The following is a 19,737-nucleotide window of genomic DNA, read 5'->3' on the forward strand; positions in this document are numbered from 1 at the left end:
TCAATTTGTTTCTATTTACCGAGCATCCCTTCCTGGCCCCTTTTACAACGTAAAAAGATCCTCTATAGTCTGCATAAAATAGTCTGACTGTCATAAACGGGGGTGTCTATCTATTCCATGGTAGACTCTAATGACTCTATACAGGTTCCTCCCTTTAAGCTTAAAAAGAATCCATGGTTAACATGATGGTTAATATATATATCATTGTCCCTTGCATAGTATATTCCGGGTAATTTCGACTGATTTCAAATCTTCTATATAGCAATGAAGTATTTATAGAGTAATAGCGAGTCCTTTTAATAGATGTTGAGGATGAAATGCTCCGTTTATCGCGGCTTCAGCGCGGATTTGTTGGGCTGCTAACGCTAAAACCCCCCAACCAGGCCCGCTAAACTGTGACTTGTATGGCTTATGTAAGCTCATCACAGGCAAGGCCGCGGTCTTTTTTTTATTTCCTAAAAAAGGAGCAAAGCATAAAAAAAGGTCCGAGTATTCGGCTGCTTTTCTTCTTCCTTCATCTTTCTCTCTCTTTCAACTCTTTACAATTGATCATTCTCTCGGTTATAACCAGACGAAGCAGAAGAAAACATCTACGGTAAGTGTTTTGTCTTATATCTCTCTCGGGGCTCCTCGTTCCATGGCCGATGCTCGGTGCTCATCGCGATCCACTGGCCCCTGTCCGCAACGGAGCATATCCCGCCGCTGTAGAAAGGGCATCATAGTGGCTTGTGAAGATACCAACGGTTCAAGAGCTTGTGTCGACTAATGCGCTGTTGGCTGATAACTAGGGATCCTTTGAGTTATACGCCTAGAAGACGAAACGACCAGACAGCCATTGCTCTAGAAGAACAAAGGGGCAGCCTTCCTGCTTATAGATTCCTTCGCTCCGATATATACCTATCCGGCTAAGGCTTCACGGGTACACTCCGTCAGCTCCAGCTAGTCGCCGTCAGATACTTAAATAAGGCCTCATCCGCCCCCCGATACCTCTTTTCCCTTGGTCAGGGCCCCTTCAGCTTCCCCAGTATCCAAGATGTCCACTTCCAACAAGACGGTCGAGAAGAAGCCCGTCAAGTTCAGCAATTTGCTACGTAGGTGCCGTCCGCGGTGGAGAGAAAAGTAAACATTTAATACTCTGTGTGCGTCGATGCTGATGGTTTGAGGTTTTTAGTTGGCGCTGGCCTGAACCTCTTCGAGTACGTCTTTTCTCTTTTTTCCTACTCTGTCTGCTCATTTATGTGTCTCGATGGGCGGTGCTAACGAACGGTTGATTGGAACAGGGTTACCTCCCTTGGTCAGCCATTGGAAGTTATCAAGACAACCATGGCCGCTAATCGGTCGGATACCTTTGCTGGAGCCATGGGTCGGATCTGGGGTCGTGGTGGCATCCTAGGATGTAAGAATTGCTCTTTCTTTTTCTTATTATTCCCCTGGTCAATTGAATGTAAATTCTGACTCTGCTTGAAATCTAGACTACCAAGGTCTCATTCCTTGGGCTTGGATTGAGGCCTCCACCAAAGGTGCTGTTCTTCTTTTCGTTGCGTCAGAAGCCGAGTACTATGCCAAAACCTTTGGCGCAAATGACTTTGTTGGTGGAATTAGCGGCGGTATGGCTGGTGGTATTGCCCAGGCCTACGCTACCATGGGCTTCTGCACATGCATGAAAACAGTCGAGATCACCAAGTCCAAGATGGCTGCCGCAGGCGTTAAGCCACCAAGCACATTCGCTACTTTCATGGACATCTATCGCCGTGAAGGTATTCGTGGAATCAACAAGGGTGTCAATGCTGTCGCCATTCGACAGACCACTAACTGGGGTTCCCGATTCGGTCTATCCCGTCTCGCTGAGATCGGTATCCGAAAGGCCACCGGGAAGGAAGAGGGCCAGAAACTCAACAGCCTGGAGAAGATTGCGGCCAGTACCATCGGTGGTGGATTGTCGGCCTGGAACCAGCCTATTGAGGTTATCCGTGTCGAGATGCAGAGCAAGACCGTGGACCCGAACCGTCCTAAGAACTTGACTGTCGGCAAGACCTTGAACTATATTTATAGTCAGAACGGAATCAAGGGTCTCTACAGGGGTGTGACTCCTCGTATTGGTCTTGGTATCTGGCAGACCGTCTGCATGGTTGCCCTTGGAGACATGTACGTTCCTCTCATTCCTCAGTTCGTGGTCAATTTAACATATACTAACACACAATTTGTTTAACAGGGCCAAAGAAGCTGTTGAGAAGCTAACAGGAGAAAAAGTCACTGCTAAGCACTAAAGCGGCTCCAGTCATGATGCTATATTAAAAATTATTCTCTTTTCCTACCATTTTCTAATTTTCATTCTTTTCGTTTTATTCGCCCATGTCTGTTCTACTAGCTTTATAGAAGTATTTCTTCTTTTTCTCGCTTTTCTTTTCATGTCATTGCCTGTTATATACAATAACACCATGTCCAACGAAGCCATTGATCTGCTGTTGACGGTCGTCTTGCCGAGGTGGGAAAAATAACTCTGTTCATTTCTTTCGCTTGTGTGTTTTTTGTTCATCTATTTTATTTAATTTGGGGAATATGTACTATGTTCGAGTCTGATTTCTCCGAACCCGGACGCGATACAGCGATAAAAATCGAGTAAAGAAGATATAAAGGGAAATATTATGTATGAAAAAACACTTGGATTCTTTATAAGTACATTTACTAGATAAAACAAACAAAAGAGAGCAAAATTGGAGAGTAACGGAGAGATAGAGGGCAGGGAAGAGAGCAAGAGGGAAAAAAGCCACCTATCTAACCCCTCTTTCTTTCTCTTCAACTATGTCAACTAGTATAGTAACGTCAAAACAGTGCATTGGATCTATGTGGGATGTGTTTTTTTAGGGGGGATTCAGCGATTGTGGTTGAAAGGTTCCTGTTCCTTGGGGGTATATTTACACGGTAAGACCGAGGTCAGAGGCGTATGGAAGAGTGAACAGCTCGCCGACGATTGCGACGGAAGCTTTGTTGCTTAGGAGGGATTTAGCAGCCTATTGGATGGTCGTTAGTTGTTTATTAATGTATAGATAGGGGTTATTCTTTTTTAACTTACAGCCTTGACCTGAGCTTCGGTGACCTTCTCAAGATCTTGGGCGTTGGCAGCAATGCTGAATGACTTGCCACCATGGATGAGGGCAGAGCCAGTAGCCTCACTTCCAGCAGTCAAGCTAGATCCGACGTCGAGGACACGGAATCTAGCGAGAGCAATGGCCTTCTTGACATCCTCGGCGGCAACGTTGCCAGCAGCGACATTGTTCAGGGCCTCAACGACAGCCTTGGCGGCCTGGGAGACACGGTCAGCAGTTTGGCCAGAGACGGTGATGTGGAACAATCCAGCATCGGTATAGGCTCCCTGGTGGTAGAAACATGGACGCCAGGGAATGCCTCGGTGGCCTTGGCGAGGATGGAGGATCCGGTAGACCATTTTATGCTGGACTCTCCGCCTAAGAGGGTAGCAAGAACGGCGAGCTCCGGCTTGTATCCAGAGGTGCCGTAGGCGCTGGAACCGGGGAAGGCAATGACAACGGCGTTTCCGGCCTGGCTGGAGATTCGCTGCTCTCCTCCATAGTATTTGGTCTGTTGGCTGGTAGCGGGGGCGAACTTGCCGGAAGCGGTGGTGGTGGGAAGCTCGGTGAAGAACTGGCCAATCCACTTGGATAGCTCGGCCGAGTTGGAGCCGCTGGAGACAACGGCGATGGATGGCTTGGTGTAGACACCTTGGGCAAAATCGGCGACGCCCTCAGCAGAGACATACTTCTTCAATGGGGCAGAGGCTGGGATGGTGAGTGGGTTTCCGAGTCCCTGGTGGAATGCAAGGGTGTGTGCAGCATCGAGAGCCTGGGCAGATGGAGATGCGGCAATGGCGTTCTGGGAGAATTTAACGAGGTTGAAGACCAGCTCGTTGAGTTCGTTGGCTGATATATATCAATCTTAGTATCCATTTCTGAAACGGACAGCAAGGAGCAATTGGGCGCTCTTACTGCAATACTTGGTCTGCGAGACAACTTCTCCCAACAGTTCGGCGTAGTATGGGAGGTCGTTGTTGAGGAAGCGGGCAGAGAGAACGAGATTCTCTCTTGATCGGTAGCAGGAGAGCTGTCCTCCGAGCAGTTCGTTCTCACGGGTGATTCGTAGAGCGGAACGCTTGAGGGTGGACTACAATTGAGACCCAAACCATATCAGCCAATGCCTCCACAGCGGTTTCCGCGTTCCATAGCCCATCTGATTGATGAGACAACGAATGTGGTCGTTGGAAGGGCTCACCTTGAATGCAAATTTCTCCAAGACCTCGGAGTAGCCAGGCAATGGCTCGTATCTGGAACCGGCCTTTGCAACGACGGTGAGCGTGGTAGTTGGTCCTGACACCTCCCTGCTGGCAATCTTCACGCCAGCGGCCTCGCTCGCCTCAAACTCAAGGCCAGCGTGCGATGCCATGCCTCGCTGGGCGACCTGTTTATAGGAGCCATTGCGCCAGACGCGCACGGCATTCCGGCCAAGGGAAGCTCGCGGAAGCAACATTGCCTTCTGTGTCGACGAGGAATACAACCGAGAGAGAGTGATGGGCGGACTGGAGCCGGAGAGAGTGGCTGGAGAAGGTGGTTTGACTTGATATTGTCGAAAGTCCAAAGTGTTTCTTTCGTTCGACGTTCAACTTTCAACCTTTCGATTTGCCTAAAAAAAGCTTCCGGTAAGTCACGAATGCGGACTTTCTGATTGGTCAGCTTGACGACCAACCTCATAGTCACGTGGTGGGCTCTTTTCGTGTCACGTGAACGTCGTCCCGCTTAATTATTTTTACATGAAAAGGAATAGAAAAAGAGGAAGAAGAAGAAGAAGAAGAGGGAAAAGGAGAAAAAGGAGAGATAAGAGAGCGCTGTTGGTACTGGGTTGTGCGTGGGATGCTGATGACTATTTCTTCGTGACCTTTGCACGCTTCTAGAGTGGCATCTCTCTAGAAGTCATAGTCATATAAAAAGATGTCGCAGGTAGGAGAAGCTCTTTAATTTCTTCCTCATTTAAGAAGATGAGTGTGTGAGCACTGACGAGGATAATAGTATGCTGCAGAACTATGTACGCTTCTGATCGCAGATAATTTCGGGGAGCTATACTCGGTATGCGCCTGGGTTTTGCTCTATGCGAGGGGAGTTTGTCGATGACTGATGATATGCTGTATAGTTGATATTCTCCTATCTCGTCCACCATGGACGGCAACCGCTCATGAGAATAGTTCAGAATACACACCTTACGCCTCGACAAGTGAAACATGGCCTGGCAATCCTCATCCAGCAGCAACTCGTCTTCCACTTCACCGGCTTCGATGATGGAGTCTCACACTATCAGGCGAATTGGCGGCGGGCCTACCTGCTGGCCCGGTCAGGAAACATATTGCAGTTGACAAGGGAACGGCTGGGAGACTATGCTGCAAAAGTGGTGTCTACGATCATTTCTCTGGGACATGCCAAAATAAGCCATCTAGAGACCATCCCGGAACTCCAGCCTGCTCCTTTGCGCAATGGCACCCATGGTCCGGATGGTGTCAACGGTGACCACTCGCTGGAGAACGGGGAAGCCATGGAGGATGGAGTGGAGGATGGCGTGAGCGGAGATGACATACTTGTCAACTCTCACAAGAGTGTGAAAGGGTATGGTGCTTCCCGACTCGGCCCAACTCTTCGAGAGCTTGCCGCATATGGCTACATTATGCGTGTGAAGGACGTCCATTTCCAATCGCCATCGGATCTACGTGAAGCGGCAAGGAGAGCGGTCAAAGCAAGCGGTCAGACAGAGGGATTAAAGGGGAAGAAACTCGAAGAAAAAATTGAAGAGAAGGCGGATGTTATGATAGAGGAGTGGGCTGACGGGACTATAGCCTATGGCCTGGTCCCTCGGAATATCACCCGAGGTATAAAAAGACAGACAGCAAACGGGAGTTTCGAAGGTCCACGCAAGCGGGCAAGGCTTAACGATAATGCCGGAATGGTAGGAATTGAAACAAACGGTGACGACTTTTCTGACGACGATGGTTATGACGACGATGGTGATGTAACATTGGATGTGAGTATAATTTATTCCATACATACTGACGTTGAAATTTATAAACTAACCCAAGATGACGGATAGAGTAATATGGTTATTCGTATCAATTACGAACAGTTCAATGTTGCCCTCCGCAACCAGAGATTGATCAAGTTGGCTGATCAAGTAACCTCGCGTGTGACTTCACAGGTTTACGAAACGCTGCTCTCTCGGATTGAGCTTAAGACTCGAAAGTGCCGTCAGCAGGAGGAGCCTGTACTGGAAGGCGAGGAAGGCCAACACTACTCTGCCCCTATTCCGCTGCATACTATAGTCGATGATCTCGACCCTAATCTGGATCTTGTCGGCAGCGTTGCTGGGATATCTTCAGCAAAGCCAAAACAGAATGGCCTAGGAACCGGTCATGGCGAGGATGAAGACGAGGATGAAGATGACTTTGACGACGAAGATGGGGAAGATAGTCCCCAGGCCAAGGCTCAAAGCCGTGTTTTCCAAGTGGTGCAGCATCTTTCTCTACTCTCATCAGAACCCTACCACTTTTCGACGCGGAGAATGGAGTCGGGAATCATCACATGGGCGGTTGAATTTAGACACCTTGTTCGGCAACTTCGACATCTTGAGATTGAACGGCTGGTTGAAGCACGGTATGGTACCGTTGCAGTGCGTGTTCTCCGTGTCTTGGCGGATAAGGGGAGATTGGATGAGAAACGACTACAAGAAATAAGTCTCATGCCATCAAAGGACCTAAGACAGATATTAGCACGGCTACAGTCTGGCGGGTTTATAGACCTGCAAGAAGTGCCCCGTGATGCCCAGCGTCAGCCTTCTAGAACAATATACCTTTGGTTCTACGACGCTGATCGAGTGGTCATGATGCTTGTTGAGGACGCATATAAATGCATGGCACGATGCCTCCAGCGCCTTGCCTACGAGCGAGGCAAGCTAAAAGCACTGATTGAAAAGGCCGAACGCTCTGATGTGAAGCGCAATATGGAACGGTATCTATCTGCTTCTGATATGGCTACTTTACAGGAATGGGAAGCCAAGGAGGCCTTGCTCCTGGGTGAAGTAGCAAGGTTAGATGAACTTGTTGCTGTCTTGAGAGATTATTAGAAGCTCCAGTCTTCCATTCGGCTCTCTTGTGTATTACTGTCCCTTTCTTTTATGGATGTGGCTCTCTTCATGGCTTCGGGGAGGCCATTTGTAAAGGCAGCATTGGATCATGCCGTCTTGCTGCCCTGATACGATATAATGATGGATATCTCATTTGTTATACTGCTCTATCTCACCCGGAATGCTTGTACTATAATATGTGCAACTAGTCCTTGTTTTATCTACAAACTGAAGTGGCGGAAGTTCCGTGGTAGATATAAATGTTAAACTAAGAAACATATAACTTTTAAATATCGGCTCTACTTCATGATCGTCTACTGCAGTGTCTACTCTATATGTCAGTATTTATCTCTGTATATAATTCCGTTGGCTTTTCATCCCTTTGTGACTTGGCCCACTAGCTAGCATGGTTGTGGCTTTCTCCGAGTTATACTAACACCATCACTATGAACACAAGCAACGCAAGCAACATTAACGACTATTTCACGACTTCACATTCTTCCGGACGAGCCCACGACCACGACTACGGCGCATCGGATAATGGATCAATGAATTCGTCTGTAAATGGATATGGCCGGCCGCGCGAGGGGCGCGCGGGAGGGTACGGAGGGACCTCCTACCTGGAATCGCCCTCGCCCGGTGACTCAATGGAACAGCTGTCTCCCCAGGTATCCATGCGGTCTCGCGGTCGGGATATAGACGATGGACCTTCATGGGGCGGCCATAGAGACGAAAGTCGGTTTCGAAGCAGCGAAAGGCAGAGGCGGGAGGAGAATGCAAGGCAGAGGAGTGTCAGTCGCAGCGGACGAGGGCCAGAGATTAAGGGAGCTGAAGAGATCGATGGTAATTCCCCCCATGAATTGTTTGATAGATTTTGAAGAATAAATTATAGGTTGCTAATTACCGGTTTCGACTTGGTTACTAGGCGTTGTTCAAATCATCGAAGACGAATGGGACTTTATGGCGAACAGTGAATGCATCCCTGTTCAGGTTGGCTTACAGTTGATGGACACAAGCACGCTTGGCCGCGCAGATAGGGAGCCGGAATTTATACAGATATATCAGCGGATTCAGCAAGCGTTGCGGTCAGTGGTAAATGGTGAGTGGTACCTTCTATGGAATCTTTGATCAGGCAGCTATACTGATCAATCTTGCAGAGCATCACCATGGCTTCACAGTCTTCTCGGGACGTACATAACATCCAAACGAACTTGCAAAGCTCCCAGCACCAGATTCGAGCTCTGAAGCCGCCCTTTTAGAAGCTAAGGCCGGATTGCTTACGATGAAGCCGGAATTGAAGGACCAGGCGATAGCATCACAGTCATACGATGAAATTTTACAGCTTTTTGAACTTATTGAGCATGCTCAGTCCCTTCCGGAGCAGCTTGAAGCGCGGATGTCGGACAAGAAATTCATTGCTGCAGTTGATATACTCAAAGAAGGGACAGCGCTGCTTCGTCGCCCTGAACTTGCGGGTATAGGCTCCCTTGGGGACCTCCGGACATATTTCAGCAACCAGGAAACATCCTTGACTGATATCCTTGTTGAAGAACTGCATGATCATCTATACTTGAAATCCCCATACTGTTGTGACCGGTGGAAACCCTTGTCCGATAGAGATGGGCCGTCAACCGGCGGAGCTGCAACTGCCTCCTGGGAGAAACCGTTTTACCAATACCTGGCGTCGCTGGATGCTGCCACGCCATTTGTGGAAGATGTATCCCGCAACCCGGAGTCTGACACATTTTATTATATCCACCTTGTCTTGGAAGCCCTTCATAAGATGGGAAACTTGGATGTTGTAGTTGACCGGATTGAACAACGTCTTCCAGTTGAGCTATATAGTGTTGTTGATAAAACAGGTGCCGAGGTGAATAATAGACATCCGGATATTCAGAAAGGTGCGCGAATACCGGGTACGGTTCCTGATCCTACATCAGAACGGGGACCTCTTTTATCTGAATTCCTGTGGAATTTGTATGCCAAATTTGAGACGATTGCGGAAGGCCACCGAGTCTTGTATGAAGTTATCAATGGCATCGTAAAACGGGATAAACTTCCAAATGAAATTCACTTAACAAGCAGCTTCCAGGAATTGTGGAAGCTATATCAAAGTGAGGTATGTATAAGCCACACCAATTGGGCAGCTATGGCTCTAATTACTATTTAGATGCGATCTCTACTTCATGATTATCTCTCTACAGATGGAGCGGAGTCTTTCAGAACCACCACCAGAGCGGCAGATGACGGATACGCTCAGTCTTCTGTCAAGCGTGATAAGACAAAGGTGAGTCCCAGTGCATGCTCTACTGGCTTTAGAGCACCAGGCTAATCAAATAATAAGAAACTTTTCAAAATGTCTGAAGTAGATCAAACCGCCTCTGATTTGAAGGCAGAGCAGGACGAGCTAGCTGAAATTTTGAGAGCTTCAGTTCCTGGACTTGTGCCAAAATCACGCCAGATGTTTTCGACCAGTGATACTAATAATTCTAACCAGCAAAGCTCGGGAACTGGGCATAAACTACTCATCGAGCCCAGTGTATTCAATATCAGCTTGCTTTTACCTCCTGCCCTTTCGTTTATCCATCGACTTAAGGAAATAGTCCCTCCAAGTTCGGACATTGTGGCTAGCACGCTTACATCCTTCCTGGATGAATTTTTGATAAATGTTTTCCAGCCGCAGCTTGATGAGGCAGTGAGCGAACTCTGCACCATTAATTTTATCTCTGTGGACGCCTACACTGAGGACCCTCAATGGGCCTTACACTCTACAAGGCCAATATTTAGAGTAGGGAACCCCAACCCACCGTGGATATTAATTGACTGGATGGTGAATCTAACTATTTTCAACACATACAGGGAACTATAAACTTTATGAATCTAATAAAAACCTTTAGCCGAATGTTGGATAGCATACCTCATGACCAAGCCTTCACTCAACTAATAATTGATCAAATCGTTACTTACTATGAGAAATGTAGTGGGTGGTACAAGGGTAAGCAAATATTTTTCTCTTTTATACTAGGTATATATGCTAATGATGTTTCTGCAGCTCTTATGACCCGAATATCACCTAACCATCCTGGTGGTGTAGCTCTAAAGACTTCAGCGGCCTTTGCGGAGTCAAAAGAAATCCGTGAAGTCGGACGAAAACTCTGGGAAAGCTCTGAAGTTGAGAAACAAGCATTAATTAACAAGGTGTGTATTTCCCTAAGTAGATATATCTAGAGGTGGAGAGTCTGATTTTATGCAGGAAATCGAGCTTCTTATTACTGCGACCAATGAAACCTCACTCAAGGGATACGATATGATATCTGATCCGAAGATAGTTGGTTCATTGTCATTACTCTATAATAGCATGGTAAATATGCCCCGTGTCCCCTATGTTTTGGATATATCTAACACGTCACTCTAGAATTGGCTATCAAGTAACCTCTCTAAATTGCGTCACATTACTCCCCATCAAACGGATTCAAGTCATACCCAGTCAAGACAAGTAGCACCAACTCGGCGATGGACGCTAGAGGCATCGATGAGGCCAAAACGCGGCGACTTGGAGCGGCCTCTTCGTCTTCCTATGACAAAAGAGTCTGTAGTAGGTTTTGACGGTGCTATCAAGTCAATCCAGAATCTAGCCTTTACGGCTATCTTTACGCTCCATCTTGATATCCGCTGTGGATCAATTTACATGATATCACGGGCCTTGAAAGGCAAAAACGACGGGCGGCAGCCAAAGTCTGATAGGAGCTCGTCAACTGGGAATAGCTGGGCCTATATTCTAACGGTTGAGCCAACATCTGCTTCACCTATTGTTCTCGAGCTGAACAATGACCTTATTTCTTTTGGCGCTAGAATGTCGACATATCTAGGGCCGAATGAATGTCGGTATATCACATCTTGTCTTGCAAGGCTCATAGACCGTGCACTGGTTTCCAGCTCCCGTTTCATAGGGGCAATGAATAGTTATGGAGCCCTAAGACTTCAGCTTGATGTCCTTGTGCTTCAACAGAACCTGAAGAATATCATAGTTGTGTCCCCGACTTCTACATCTTCCAAGAGCAGTTTATCGTTGGATAAAGATGCCTCTGCCTCCTTACCTGAAGTCGTTGCACTTCCCCAAAGTGCCAAGTTCTTGGACTGGTTCCTCGAAGGACCGGGAAAGACGTTACAACATGCGAAAGAAGAGAGAGATACGTTCAAAGAGATGGGTATCCAGGCCTTGAGGGAAGGCAACGGGGAACCATTCACCTATGACGAACTGAAAGTTCTGATTGAGTTATGTTTCTCTGCTGCACTCAAGGGCCCTCAGGGGCCCGAGTCGAGAGAAGAGTTCATGGCTGCTAAGCGTGGGCTTGATGATTCGTTACTGAGGTTGAGTGAGGTTATGTGGGACGTTTAAGCTACACTCTAACGAATTTATTGCCCCTTTGGCCTTCTTGTGTACATATACTTGCTAGATTTAGTTTTGGTACGGAGCTGGATTGATAATATTAGGTATTAGTCAGGCTATTTATCGTACAAATAAGTTTCTATTATGCTGTCTTAAATGGTTCGTTCATGTCATTCCATCATAAAACCATAGCATACTACACCACGACCAGAGTCTTCAGCCATCGGTAAAGAGCCATCCCCTGGGTGAGTGTGAGAACCCCGCTGGCCCCTTGTGCCATCACCACCGGGCCTAGGCGAGCTGTAAACCATGCCCGTTCTGCATAATCGTGCGAGGCTGCCACCCCAGTTACCCCAGCCCAGATAAACACATTCGGGGCAACCTTAGACCATGTCTGGATGTCCATCTTCTCCATAGCTATTTTAAGGCCTTGATTATCGGCTGGTAGACTGCTTGCTATAGGGAAGACAAACTTATCATTAACAAGGTTCCAATGTAGCAAGGCTGTTTGATGGCAGCATTCGTTTATGCGAGCTTCGGTCGAAGAGTCCGAATATAAATCGATGGCATTATCCCCATGTAGCGAAGTAAATTCATCCTGTAAGTAGATGAACTTTTGGAAAAACGAAGAGACTCCAAGTTCCGCTTCCATAGGGCCCCCAGGAAAACTATCGATTAATAACATTGATTGCTGCACTAACCCAAGTATATAGGCTGAACTTTGGCCAAAGGATGGGGGGCTTTGTGTAGAAACTTCCCATGATATTATATTTGATATGAGTGCCATGGGAGGAGGCGTAGGGGCAGTAGCATATCGAAATGATTGCTCTGTATCGGAGAGAAAAGATTCCATAACATCGCCGCTAGGATATTAAAAGAGGATGCCGTTAGGACCAAATGATAGAATCTATAAACCCTTTTTAACCTAACACTTACACATATATCAACTCCGCAAGTAAACCGTCCATTCCCAAATTTTCGAGACCTCCCTTTATGTTCACCATTTTATGTAACCCAGCGCTATGGGCACTAGAGACACATGCGTTACCAGAAAGAGCCTATGTGATATATTAGCAAACTCTTCCAGCGAGAACTTCTCAGCTTAAAACGGCGGTCAAATACCTCTGTCTGTGCCAGGGTCATCGTAACCGCAATCAAGGCATCTGTAACCTCCATGTTGGAGGCAGAAAGTTGGCTGGTAAGTAGTCTAAGGGTTTCCGTCTGATGGTATAATGTGATAATGTTACTGCTTTCGCCTCGAAGTAGATCTAGATATGCAGATGCAGCAAATAGTGTGGCATGAAACATGCATGCGTCTGCTAGAGCAGTTGTCATCCATATATTACGCAGTCTGCCAAATGAGTCATTTTTCTGGGACTGCAGTGCAATTGATTCACTGTCTATGCATAAAAATTAGATACACATGTTTTGAGACAAGTATATCAGCATGGAAAACTAGTATCAGACTTACAGAATCGCAGGAGCTCTGGTATATACCATTGTGACTCAATCGGGTATATCTGAGGAGGTTCGATCTCCTGAAGGGCTGAGGCATTGGTCAGGACTGCAGCAAGCTGCATGTCATGCTGCTCCGCGGATACGGCATTTGTCTGGGTTGCAATGGCACTTTCAAGTATCTGGAGACGTTCACGTAGAGCTCGAAGCTGAGACTTTCGACCGACTCTGGGATATGAGCATTGAAGGAGATGTCTGTCGTTGATCCGTCAGTATATTCAAAACATAAAACGGGATATTGGAACCAATATCAACAAAACTGCCATCACGACATACTTCTGGCATGAGCTACATGTCGGTGATAATCTATCACACTTCTTCTTTCTTCTTCTACAAGGCTCACATGCATTCAGAGCTCGAGTTGGCTGGTCGGAGTCGCTGGAGTCCATCCGGAGGCTGCAATGTATCACTCGGCTCAAAATATATAGTGAGGAAAAGGCGAAATATTCGATGAACCAGATACAATAACCGGCTGACTCCTTTGCTATTTATACTATCTTCGGCTGGGCAAAGTTATAGTTATTAAATAACTTGATGTTTTGCGGGCCCGACGGGATCATGAGGCTTGAGGGAGAGAGGAAAAGACAGCCAAATAATTCATCCGCCCGCTCGGGCAAACAATCGTGATGCAAATACAAGTGCCAGAGCAATGCATAGTATGTTCCAATTGGCTCGTTAATAGATAACCAGATTGTGGCCTTGAGGAGCGGCCGGCGGTGCAGCTGAAGGTCCAGAGTCGAAGATCGCGACGCCTCACAGCGCCGTAGTTAGGGCATCCACCCGTAAGAGTCAAGCATGGCTAAGACTGGGGCCCCCAGTTAAGGCTCTGAGAGTTATTGCTTGACTCTCATAACCCTCGCAGGGCTGAAGGAGCCTTTTTGGAATCATTTGAGTTGAAAGCTCGCGATATTCTCAGCCCGTAAAATGACAAATAACTACTCCGTACTGGCAGGCTATCAAATTAGTGACAAATACTAGAACGAATACCAAGGAGGAAGACGCCAGACGCTCCACATGGCTGAAAACTCTCGTGTAAAGAGGTGTATTCCTCTGAGGGTTACCTCTGTTCTTCGGGCACACCGTTGGCGAAGTTGTTCCAAGGGTTAGAATCAAAGCCGTAGGGAATGAATGATTGAAGGATATAGAATATAAAAGAGTTGTTACTACATAAACTATCAGGTCTGTTCTTCATTATTCCATGTATATTGAACCTAACGACCTACCAACTAGTGGTGAGATCCGAAATCCCTAGCACATTCATAGCTTTCTGCCGAGTTCTGGTCGCCTTTGCCCTTGTAGCGAGCGACAAGGGGATAACGGCAAAGGTTTCGTGTGAAGATGGGGGCACCAGCAAGGTTGGTAGCCGTTGCAGGCATCGTCTCTGGAGCCTCGCCTTTCTCAACCCATCTCTCCAATACATCAAGGGTACTAGTGGGAACCGCTCCGTCGTTATGCCCAAGAATGCCACAGTGATTTACTCCTGGAGCCAAAAACAGGCGGTAGAATTCATCAACTTTGGCGGCGCCTCCCATTCGACGTTCAACTTCCTTGCGATACCTGATCGAAACCTTAGGGTGGATGAGTTGATCTTCCAGGCCGTGCCAGGTAAGGAGCTTGGCTCCATTCTTCTTGAGGGCAGAGAGATCAGGGTCACTTCCGCCGGCAATCTCACCATACTCGTCGATGCTTTGTTGGAAAAGCTCGGGCATGTCGGCGTAAGTGATGGTGGACAGGTCGAAGTTGACGTCCTTTTTCAAGAAAGATCTGATCCAGGAGGCACCTATTGTAAATGGGGCGATTTTCGGGACCCCGTTTTCGATGGTGCTGTTGGCAAGGCCGTCATAAAAGGCTCCTACGGGCAGTACATCCCATAGAACCTGTTTTGAGGTCGCCTTGGGCCCGTCATAGATCTTCTTTGCGACCCACGCCTCAGCAAGTGTGATGGTGGCCGATTTCCCACCACATTCTACCTTTTTTCCAACCAGGGCGAATGGATTGAATTCGCAGTCGTCAAGGTTTGAGACAACCCCGTCCTCTACCCCGTCTAGCTTGTCACAAGCAGCGATACCAGCTTTTCTGAAAGCCTCAAAGACGCATTGGGATGGGAAGGTCTTCTCACTCTGCATAACGACTTGTGGCCATTCGGTTGCAACCAGTAATTGTGGCCAGTAAATGGCTGGTGCCCCCGCTAGAATACCATCAAAATCACCTGGGTATTTTTGTGCCTCCACCATTCCCTGTCGACCGCCATTGGAGCAACCGTAGAAGTAAGAATAGTTGGCGGGTTTCCCGTAATAGCTCTTTGTCACTGCTTTTCCAACGACGGCCATATCGTGGACTGAGCGACTGCTAAAGTTCTCCAAAAGGCCATAATTGACCGTGCCATCCTTATTGAGGGCCCATTTATCGGCGGACCCAGGATCAAGTGTGACACCGGCATCAGTCGAGGCAGAGGAATATCCTTCAAGGGCAGCTGGGCCTAGGAAGACTTCAAATTCCCCGGCAGCCCATCCACCTCCTCCCGTGGCCTGGAAGCGCCCGTTCCACTTATCAGGGAGAGGCAGCCAAACCGAGACCAGGACTTTGTCATTAACCCCTTTATGTGTGAGGGTGACATCGACGCTGCAGATGCTGACTGTCTTGTTGTGCTGTAATGGTGATGGCGGGAATGGAGCGGCCTCAATCAATCGTTCACGGCCTACTACAGACAGGACTTCGGCCCCTGGAACATGAGGAGGTGGTATAGAAGCACAGCGTGAGTCTGTACGGCTCTGGAGTGACGCCGCAGAACCAAAGCCTGCGGCGAGAGAGAATATACTTAACGAAAGGGGAAGGGTAAGCATGATGTTGGTGAGATAATGTCAATGATGAAGAGAGAAAGTCTTCCGCATCCTCCACCTTTATATATCCTGTTCAGATGCATAAAACGCTGCATCAAAGAAGTGTCAAAGGTGTAACCTGACAAGAAACCCTTTTGCTTTCGGGTGCTATTATCCGCTCCATGTTAAGTGACACGAAGAGCATGGTGCTGGGCCTTGTCAAATGCGCGACGTATCCCTTGAATCTCTGCGTACACAGTAACTAGGCTGTGCATCCGAATCCTTCGAAGAGGTAAAAAAGGTTCCACCACACAAGGATCAACACCAAGCTACTCGGAATAAGTCTGCCCGACGGCCACGGACAAATTTTTCCTGAAGTTTTTAGATCCTGCAGCAAGCAGATTTGGTGCGATGCATCGCTCCACACCAGCGGGCAAGTTCCCTGGTATGTCTTGCAAGCTGCGGAGTCCTGAAGGAGTAAAGAGCTGGGGATGTTTGACTCAGGCGGAGCCCCAAGGCTGATCAGGAGTGACGTTCAGAGCGTCCTGAAGATAGGGAGACGCTCGAGAATCCTGTCTGACCAGCGACGTAGCAACGCATCACTGCTTGTAAATTTTGTGTGGAAAATGACTGCGAGCTGGACTGGTTGGTGGGAGAGAAAGACGCTCCTCCATCGCATTCGCATGCGAACTCTTCCGTGAACGGTCAAACGTCTTTGTGGATAGATATCCATTGTTTATCTTGTAACAGGTTCTTCCTTGGCTTCTCTATCTTGAGAATTGCCCTTTGATGCTTGATATTCATTTTTATATGTCGTCGCTACAAAGTCGTTTTGGCTTCTTAACGACGTCATCGAGTTTCCCGACCCCACGTAGTTGAGTGAAGCAAAGATGCAAAGGTCGAGAGCGTGCGGCTTCTCTCAAAAAAAGAAAACACACAGGTTGCTGGCTTAAGAACTGAACTGTGAAAGCGCTGACAAGAATGTCTCCTAAACTATCGATCGCAGACACCCTCACTCTCTGCAAGTCGACGGTGCGGATACCACGACTCGGTTTTGGTGTCTATAAATCCCCTGCAAACCGGTGCGAAGCGTCCTGTATAAGCGCCATTCAAGCCGGATACCGTCATATAGATACTGCGCAGCTGTATGGCAACGAAGCAGAGGTCGGTCAGGCCGTACGGAGCTGCGGTGTTGATCGAAAGGATCTATTTCTGACCACCAAAATCCTATCCCCAGGAGCGACTGCGGACGAGACCTACCAGAAGGTATTGGAGAGTGTTAAGAAGATTGACGGTGAAGGGGGCTATGTCGACTTGTTCTTGATACACAGCACTGGCGCTGGTGCCGAAGGGCGGAAGACTATGTGGCTTGCGTTGGAGAGGTTGCTGGCTGAGGGAAAGACGAGAGCCATCGGCGTGAGCAACTACGGCGTCAAGCACATTGAGGAAATGAAACCGTACGCAAAGATATGGCCGCCGCACGTCAACCAAATAGAGGTGAGCTTTATGTCATAACCCAGAGGCTGCAATTGATAGCTAAGATGATCACTAGCTCCATCCCTGGTGTCAGCAAAAGACGGCTGTGGCATACTGCAAGGAGAACGGCATAGTGGTTGAAGCCTTCTGCCCGCTGGTTAGGAATAAGAAAGCTACCAATACCGTACTGGCCAACTTGGCGGAAAAATATAACAAAACCACATGCCAGATATTGGTACGGTACTCCCTTCAGAAGGACTGGGTGCCATTGCCCAAAAGTGATAACCCGGACCGTATCAAGGCTAATGCCGACGTTTTCGACTTTGAGATTACTGACGATGATATGGCTGTCCTTGATGGGTTGGATGAAGAAGCGGGCGGTGCCCTTGTGCGGTTCGTACAAAACGAGTAAGGATGCTTGAGAAAGAGTTATATATACCGCAGAAAGACATTGATAGATTGAAATTTCAACCAGATTTTCTTTCAAGATATAGATGATAAGAATAAAGCGGCCTCCTATCTGTTGTCCATGAGATACGAGTTAACTGATTGAAGTGTCGGTCTTGAAGGGTTGATATCTTCCTTTGACATGACGATCCACGCTAGGCGCTGGCGAATAAACTGCTTGTTTATTCGGGACTTGTCGCAAGGTCCGCTATATTTCCCTAATAGACGGTTAGATCTCAAGCCGTATAGATTATGTACAGTCATGGGTAGGCAGTACCTTCGTCATCAAAAAAAGAACAAAGTACCATCAAGGCTGTTCCGACAGATATATCTTTACCATCTGCACACATGATAAGGATGGGTATCGATGAATTAGCGGCTAGATGGCGAGATACGAAGCTCTCAACCTTTCCAAGGACCTTTCTAAGCTGTCGACTTCCTAATTTTCCAGGTGGACAGTTGAGATTCAGCAATTTGGGCGATTCAGTGGAACCAACGCTGCCTGCACAATCGATAACCAGATCGAAGGGCGAGAGCTCATCACCAGTCCCACCTCTTTTCCCAATATATATATTATTCGTCGGTTTTACCAAGTATCTTCTATTAGCAGAAGGTGAATTGCGCTCTTTTTCAATCAGTTGCTTAATAAGGTCAGGAAGGGCTGACTCCCCCGCCGCCATCAGTTCAGCTTTATACTTCCAAAATATAGGAGGTGTAAGACCATGGGCCCACCCTTCGCTATCATCACCAGCACCCTGGATGTATCCGCCTTCTGACATTTCGGCTCCACGAACGCATCTAGATGCCGAGCAGAGAACTAGTAAATGCGACTCGGCATGTTCTTCATCATCTGCAAAATAATCCCTGGCTGCCCAGACGAGACGAATGGGTTTTCCCAATCTATATTTTACACTTTCAACATCCAAATTTAATGTCTAGAGGGGAGTTAGCTGTGTGGGTATAGCGGTTGAAAGATCTTGACTCTGACTCACTTTAAACGACTCTACAAAATCGTTTATTTTGTTTTCAATCTGAGATTCTTCTGATTCTCCAAGATATGAAGACGGAAATTGAACTGCATGGTAAGCAGGCTTGTCAGGAAACAGGGTCCTGTTAAGAACGGCGCACCAGATGGGGATCGTTTTTGACAGCGCATCTGGCATGGCTGGACAGTTAAGAATATATGTCATTAGTACAGGTACATCCCATCCTATATAAAATCGAGAGAAAATACCGTACTTTTACCCCTTCTAGTCGAATCAACAATCACACATCTAAAGAGGCCCTGTCTATTAGCTCAGTCAGTAACTTCATCAGGGCACCCCGAACCCACCCGCCATGACACTTCAAGACATCCAAAACCTGCATATTCAGCCGTCTGAGACTAAAATCCCACTGTCCCATGTGGCCATCCGTGCTTTTAAAATAGGAGCTGCCGACCTTCCTGTCCGGTGGGATATACCAGCTTCCACATCTCTCGTTGGCAACAAGCGGCAGACCGTAGTGATCCGACGTTTCTTGGACGAAGATGGCGTCAGTCTCTATAGACTTTAGCCTATTTGTAATTGATAGAGCTGATCTCCGGAGATCTGAAAGGAGGTGGGATATGCTCTGGGATGCGGATGGGAATTGGATATCTGATAGAGATATTGGCTTCTCCATGTAATATATGTATATATAAACCAATAGTAAATATATGGATAAATAAATAATAATAAATAACTCTCTATCCTAACGGGACAAAATACCCGTACCTCTAAACAAAACTGTTCAACCTGATGGCTGTGGCTGTAGATTGTATGTTGCAGCTTGTTTCGTCTAAAATTTACGGTTATCAAGTCACGTGATATAAAAAAGGCCGGCTCCACCGAGTTTCTTTTTTAGCTGCAGATTTCAAGGAACCACCAGATGAACAGATTT

At 47.4% G+C, this 19,737-nt stretch overlaps 8 protein-coding genes across 8 annotated transcripts; 4 read left to right on the forward strand and 4 right to left on the reverse strand.

The window, feature by feature from the left end:
• Window positions 1–1,033: 1,033 nt before the first annotated feature.
• On the forward strand, window positions 1,034–2,267 carry MCYG_06839 (mitochondrial DNA replication protein YHM2; the record flags this gene model as incomplete). The annotated part of the gene is made up of 5 exons (XM_002844829.1): window positions 1,034–1,091; window positions 1,172–1,196; window positions 1,281–1,396; window positions 1,473–2,145; window positions 2,213–2,267. The coding sequence occupies 5 exons, from the start codon at window positions 1,034–1,036 to the stop codon at window positions 2,265–2,267; spliced, it is 927 nt and encodes a 308-aa protein (XP_002844875.1).
• A 648-nt stretch (window positions 2,268–2,915) lies between these two features.
• MCYG_06840 (processing/enhancing protein) lies at window positions 2,916–4,539 on the reverse strand (the record flags this gene model as incomplete). The annotated part of the gene is made up of 5 exons (XM_002844830.1): window positions 2,916–3,011; window positions 3,074–3,369; window positions 3,396–3,935; window positions 4,002–4,176; window positions 4,285–4,539. The coding sequence occupies 5 exons, from the start codon at window positions 4,537–4,539 to the stop codon at window positions 2,916–2,918; spliced, it is 1,362 nt and encodes a 453-aa protein (XP_002844876.1).
• A 458-nt stretch (window positions 4,540–4,997) lies between these two features.
• Window positions 4,998–7,170, forward strand: MCYG_06841 (RNA polymerase III subunit Rpc82; the record flags this gene model as incomplete). The annotated part of the gene is made up of 3 exons (XM_002844831.1): window positions 4,998–5,006; window positions 5,197–6,075; window positions 6,142–7,170. 3 exons carry the CDS (start codon window positions 4,998–5,000, stop codon window positions 7,168–7,170), a joined length of 1,917 nt encoding a protein of 638 aa, XP_002844877.1.
• A 446-nt stretch (window positions 7,171–7,616) lies between these two features.
• MCYG_06842 (Sec8 exocyst complex component specific domain-containing protein) lies at window positions 7,617–11,569 on the forward strand (the record flags this gene model as incomplete). The annotated part of the gene is made up of 10 exons (XM_002844832.1): window positions 7,617–8,013; window positions 8,096–8,269; window positions 8,328–8,360; window positions 8,397–9,289; window positions 9,341–9,457; window positions 9,515–10,000; window positions 10,030–10,165; window positions 10,223–10,368; window positions 10,424–10,531; window positions 10,586–11,569. 10 exons carry the CDS (start codon window positions 7,617–7,619, stop codon window positions 11,567–11,569), a joined length of 3,474 nt encoding a protein of 1,157 aa, XP_002844878.1.
• Window positions 11,570–11,994: 425 nt separating this feature from the next.
• On the reverse strand, window positions 11,995–13,360 carry MCYG_06843 (conserved hypothetical protein; the record flags this gene model as incomplete). Its single annotated transcript, XM_002844833.1, has 6 exons — window positions 11,995–12,016; window positions 12,262–12,423; window positions 12,497–12,618; window positions 12,683–12,960; window positions 13,032–13,224; window positions 13,352–13,360. The coding sequence occupies 6 exons, from the start codon at window positions 13,358–13,360 to the stop codon at window positions 11,995–11,997; spliced, it is 786 nt and encodes a 261-aa protein (XP_002844879.1).
• A 941-nt stretch (window positions 13,361–14,301) lies between these two features.
• On the reverse strand, window positions 14,302–15,918 carry MCYG_06844 (feruloyl esterase B; the record flags this gene model as incomplete). The annotated part of the gene is made up of 1 exon (XM_002844834.1): window positions 14,302–15,918. The coding sequence occupies one exon, from the start codon at window positions 15,916–15,918 to the stop codon at window positions 14,302–14,304; it is 1,617 nt and encodes a 538-aa protein (XP_002844880.1).
• A 957-nt stretch (window positions 15,919–16,875) lies between these two features.
• Window positions 16,876–17,782, forward strand: MCYG_06845 (aldo-keto reductase; the record flags this gene model as incomplete). Its single annotated transcript, XM_002844835.1, has 2 exons — window positions 16,876–17,391; window positions 17,447–17,782. 2 exons carry the CDS (start codon window positions 16,876–16,878, stop codon window positions 17,780–17,782), a joined length of 852 nt encoding a protein of 283 aa, XP_002844881.1.
• Window positions 17,783–17,886: 104 nt separating this feature from the next.
• MCYG_06846 (tRNA a64-2'-o-ribosylphosphate transferase) lies at window positions 17,887–19,479 on the reverse strand (the record flags this gene model as incomplete). The annotated part of the gene is made up of 5 exons (XM_002844836.1): window positions 17,887–18,035; window positions 18,095–18,752; window positions 18,810–18,892; window positions 19,057–19,091; window positions 19,151–19,479. 5 exons carry the CDS (start codon window positions 19,477–19,479, stop codon window positions 17,887–17,889), a joined length of 1,254 nt encoding a protein of 417 aa, XP_002844882.1.
• Window positions 19,480–19,737: the final 258 nt, after the last annotated feature.

Source organism: Microsporum canis, genomic scaffold, assembly GCF_000151145.1.
Source record: "Microsporum canis CBS 113480 supercont1.6 genomic scaffold, whole genome shotgun sequence".
NCBI lineage: Eukaryota > Fungi > Ascomycota > Eurotiomycetes > Onygenales > Arthrodermataceae > Microsporum > Microsporum canis.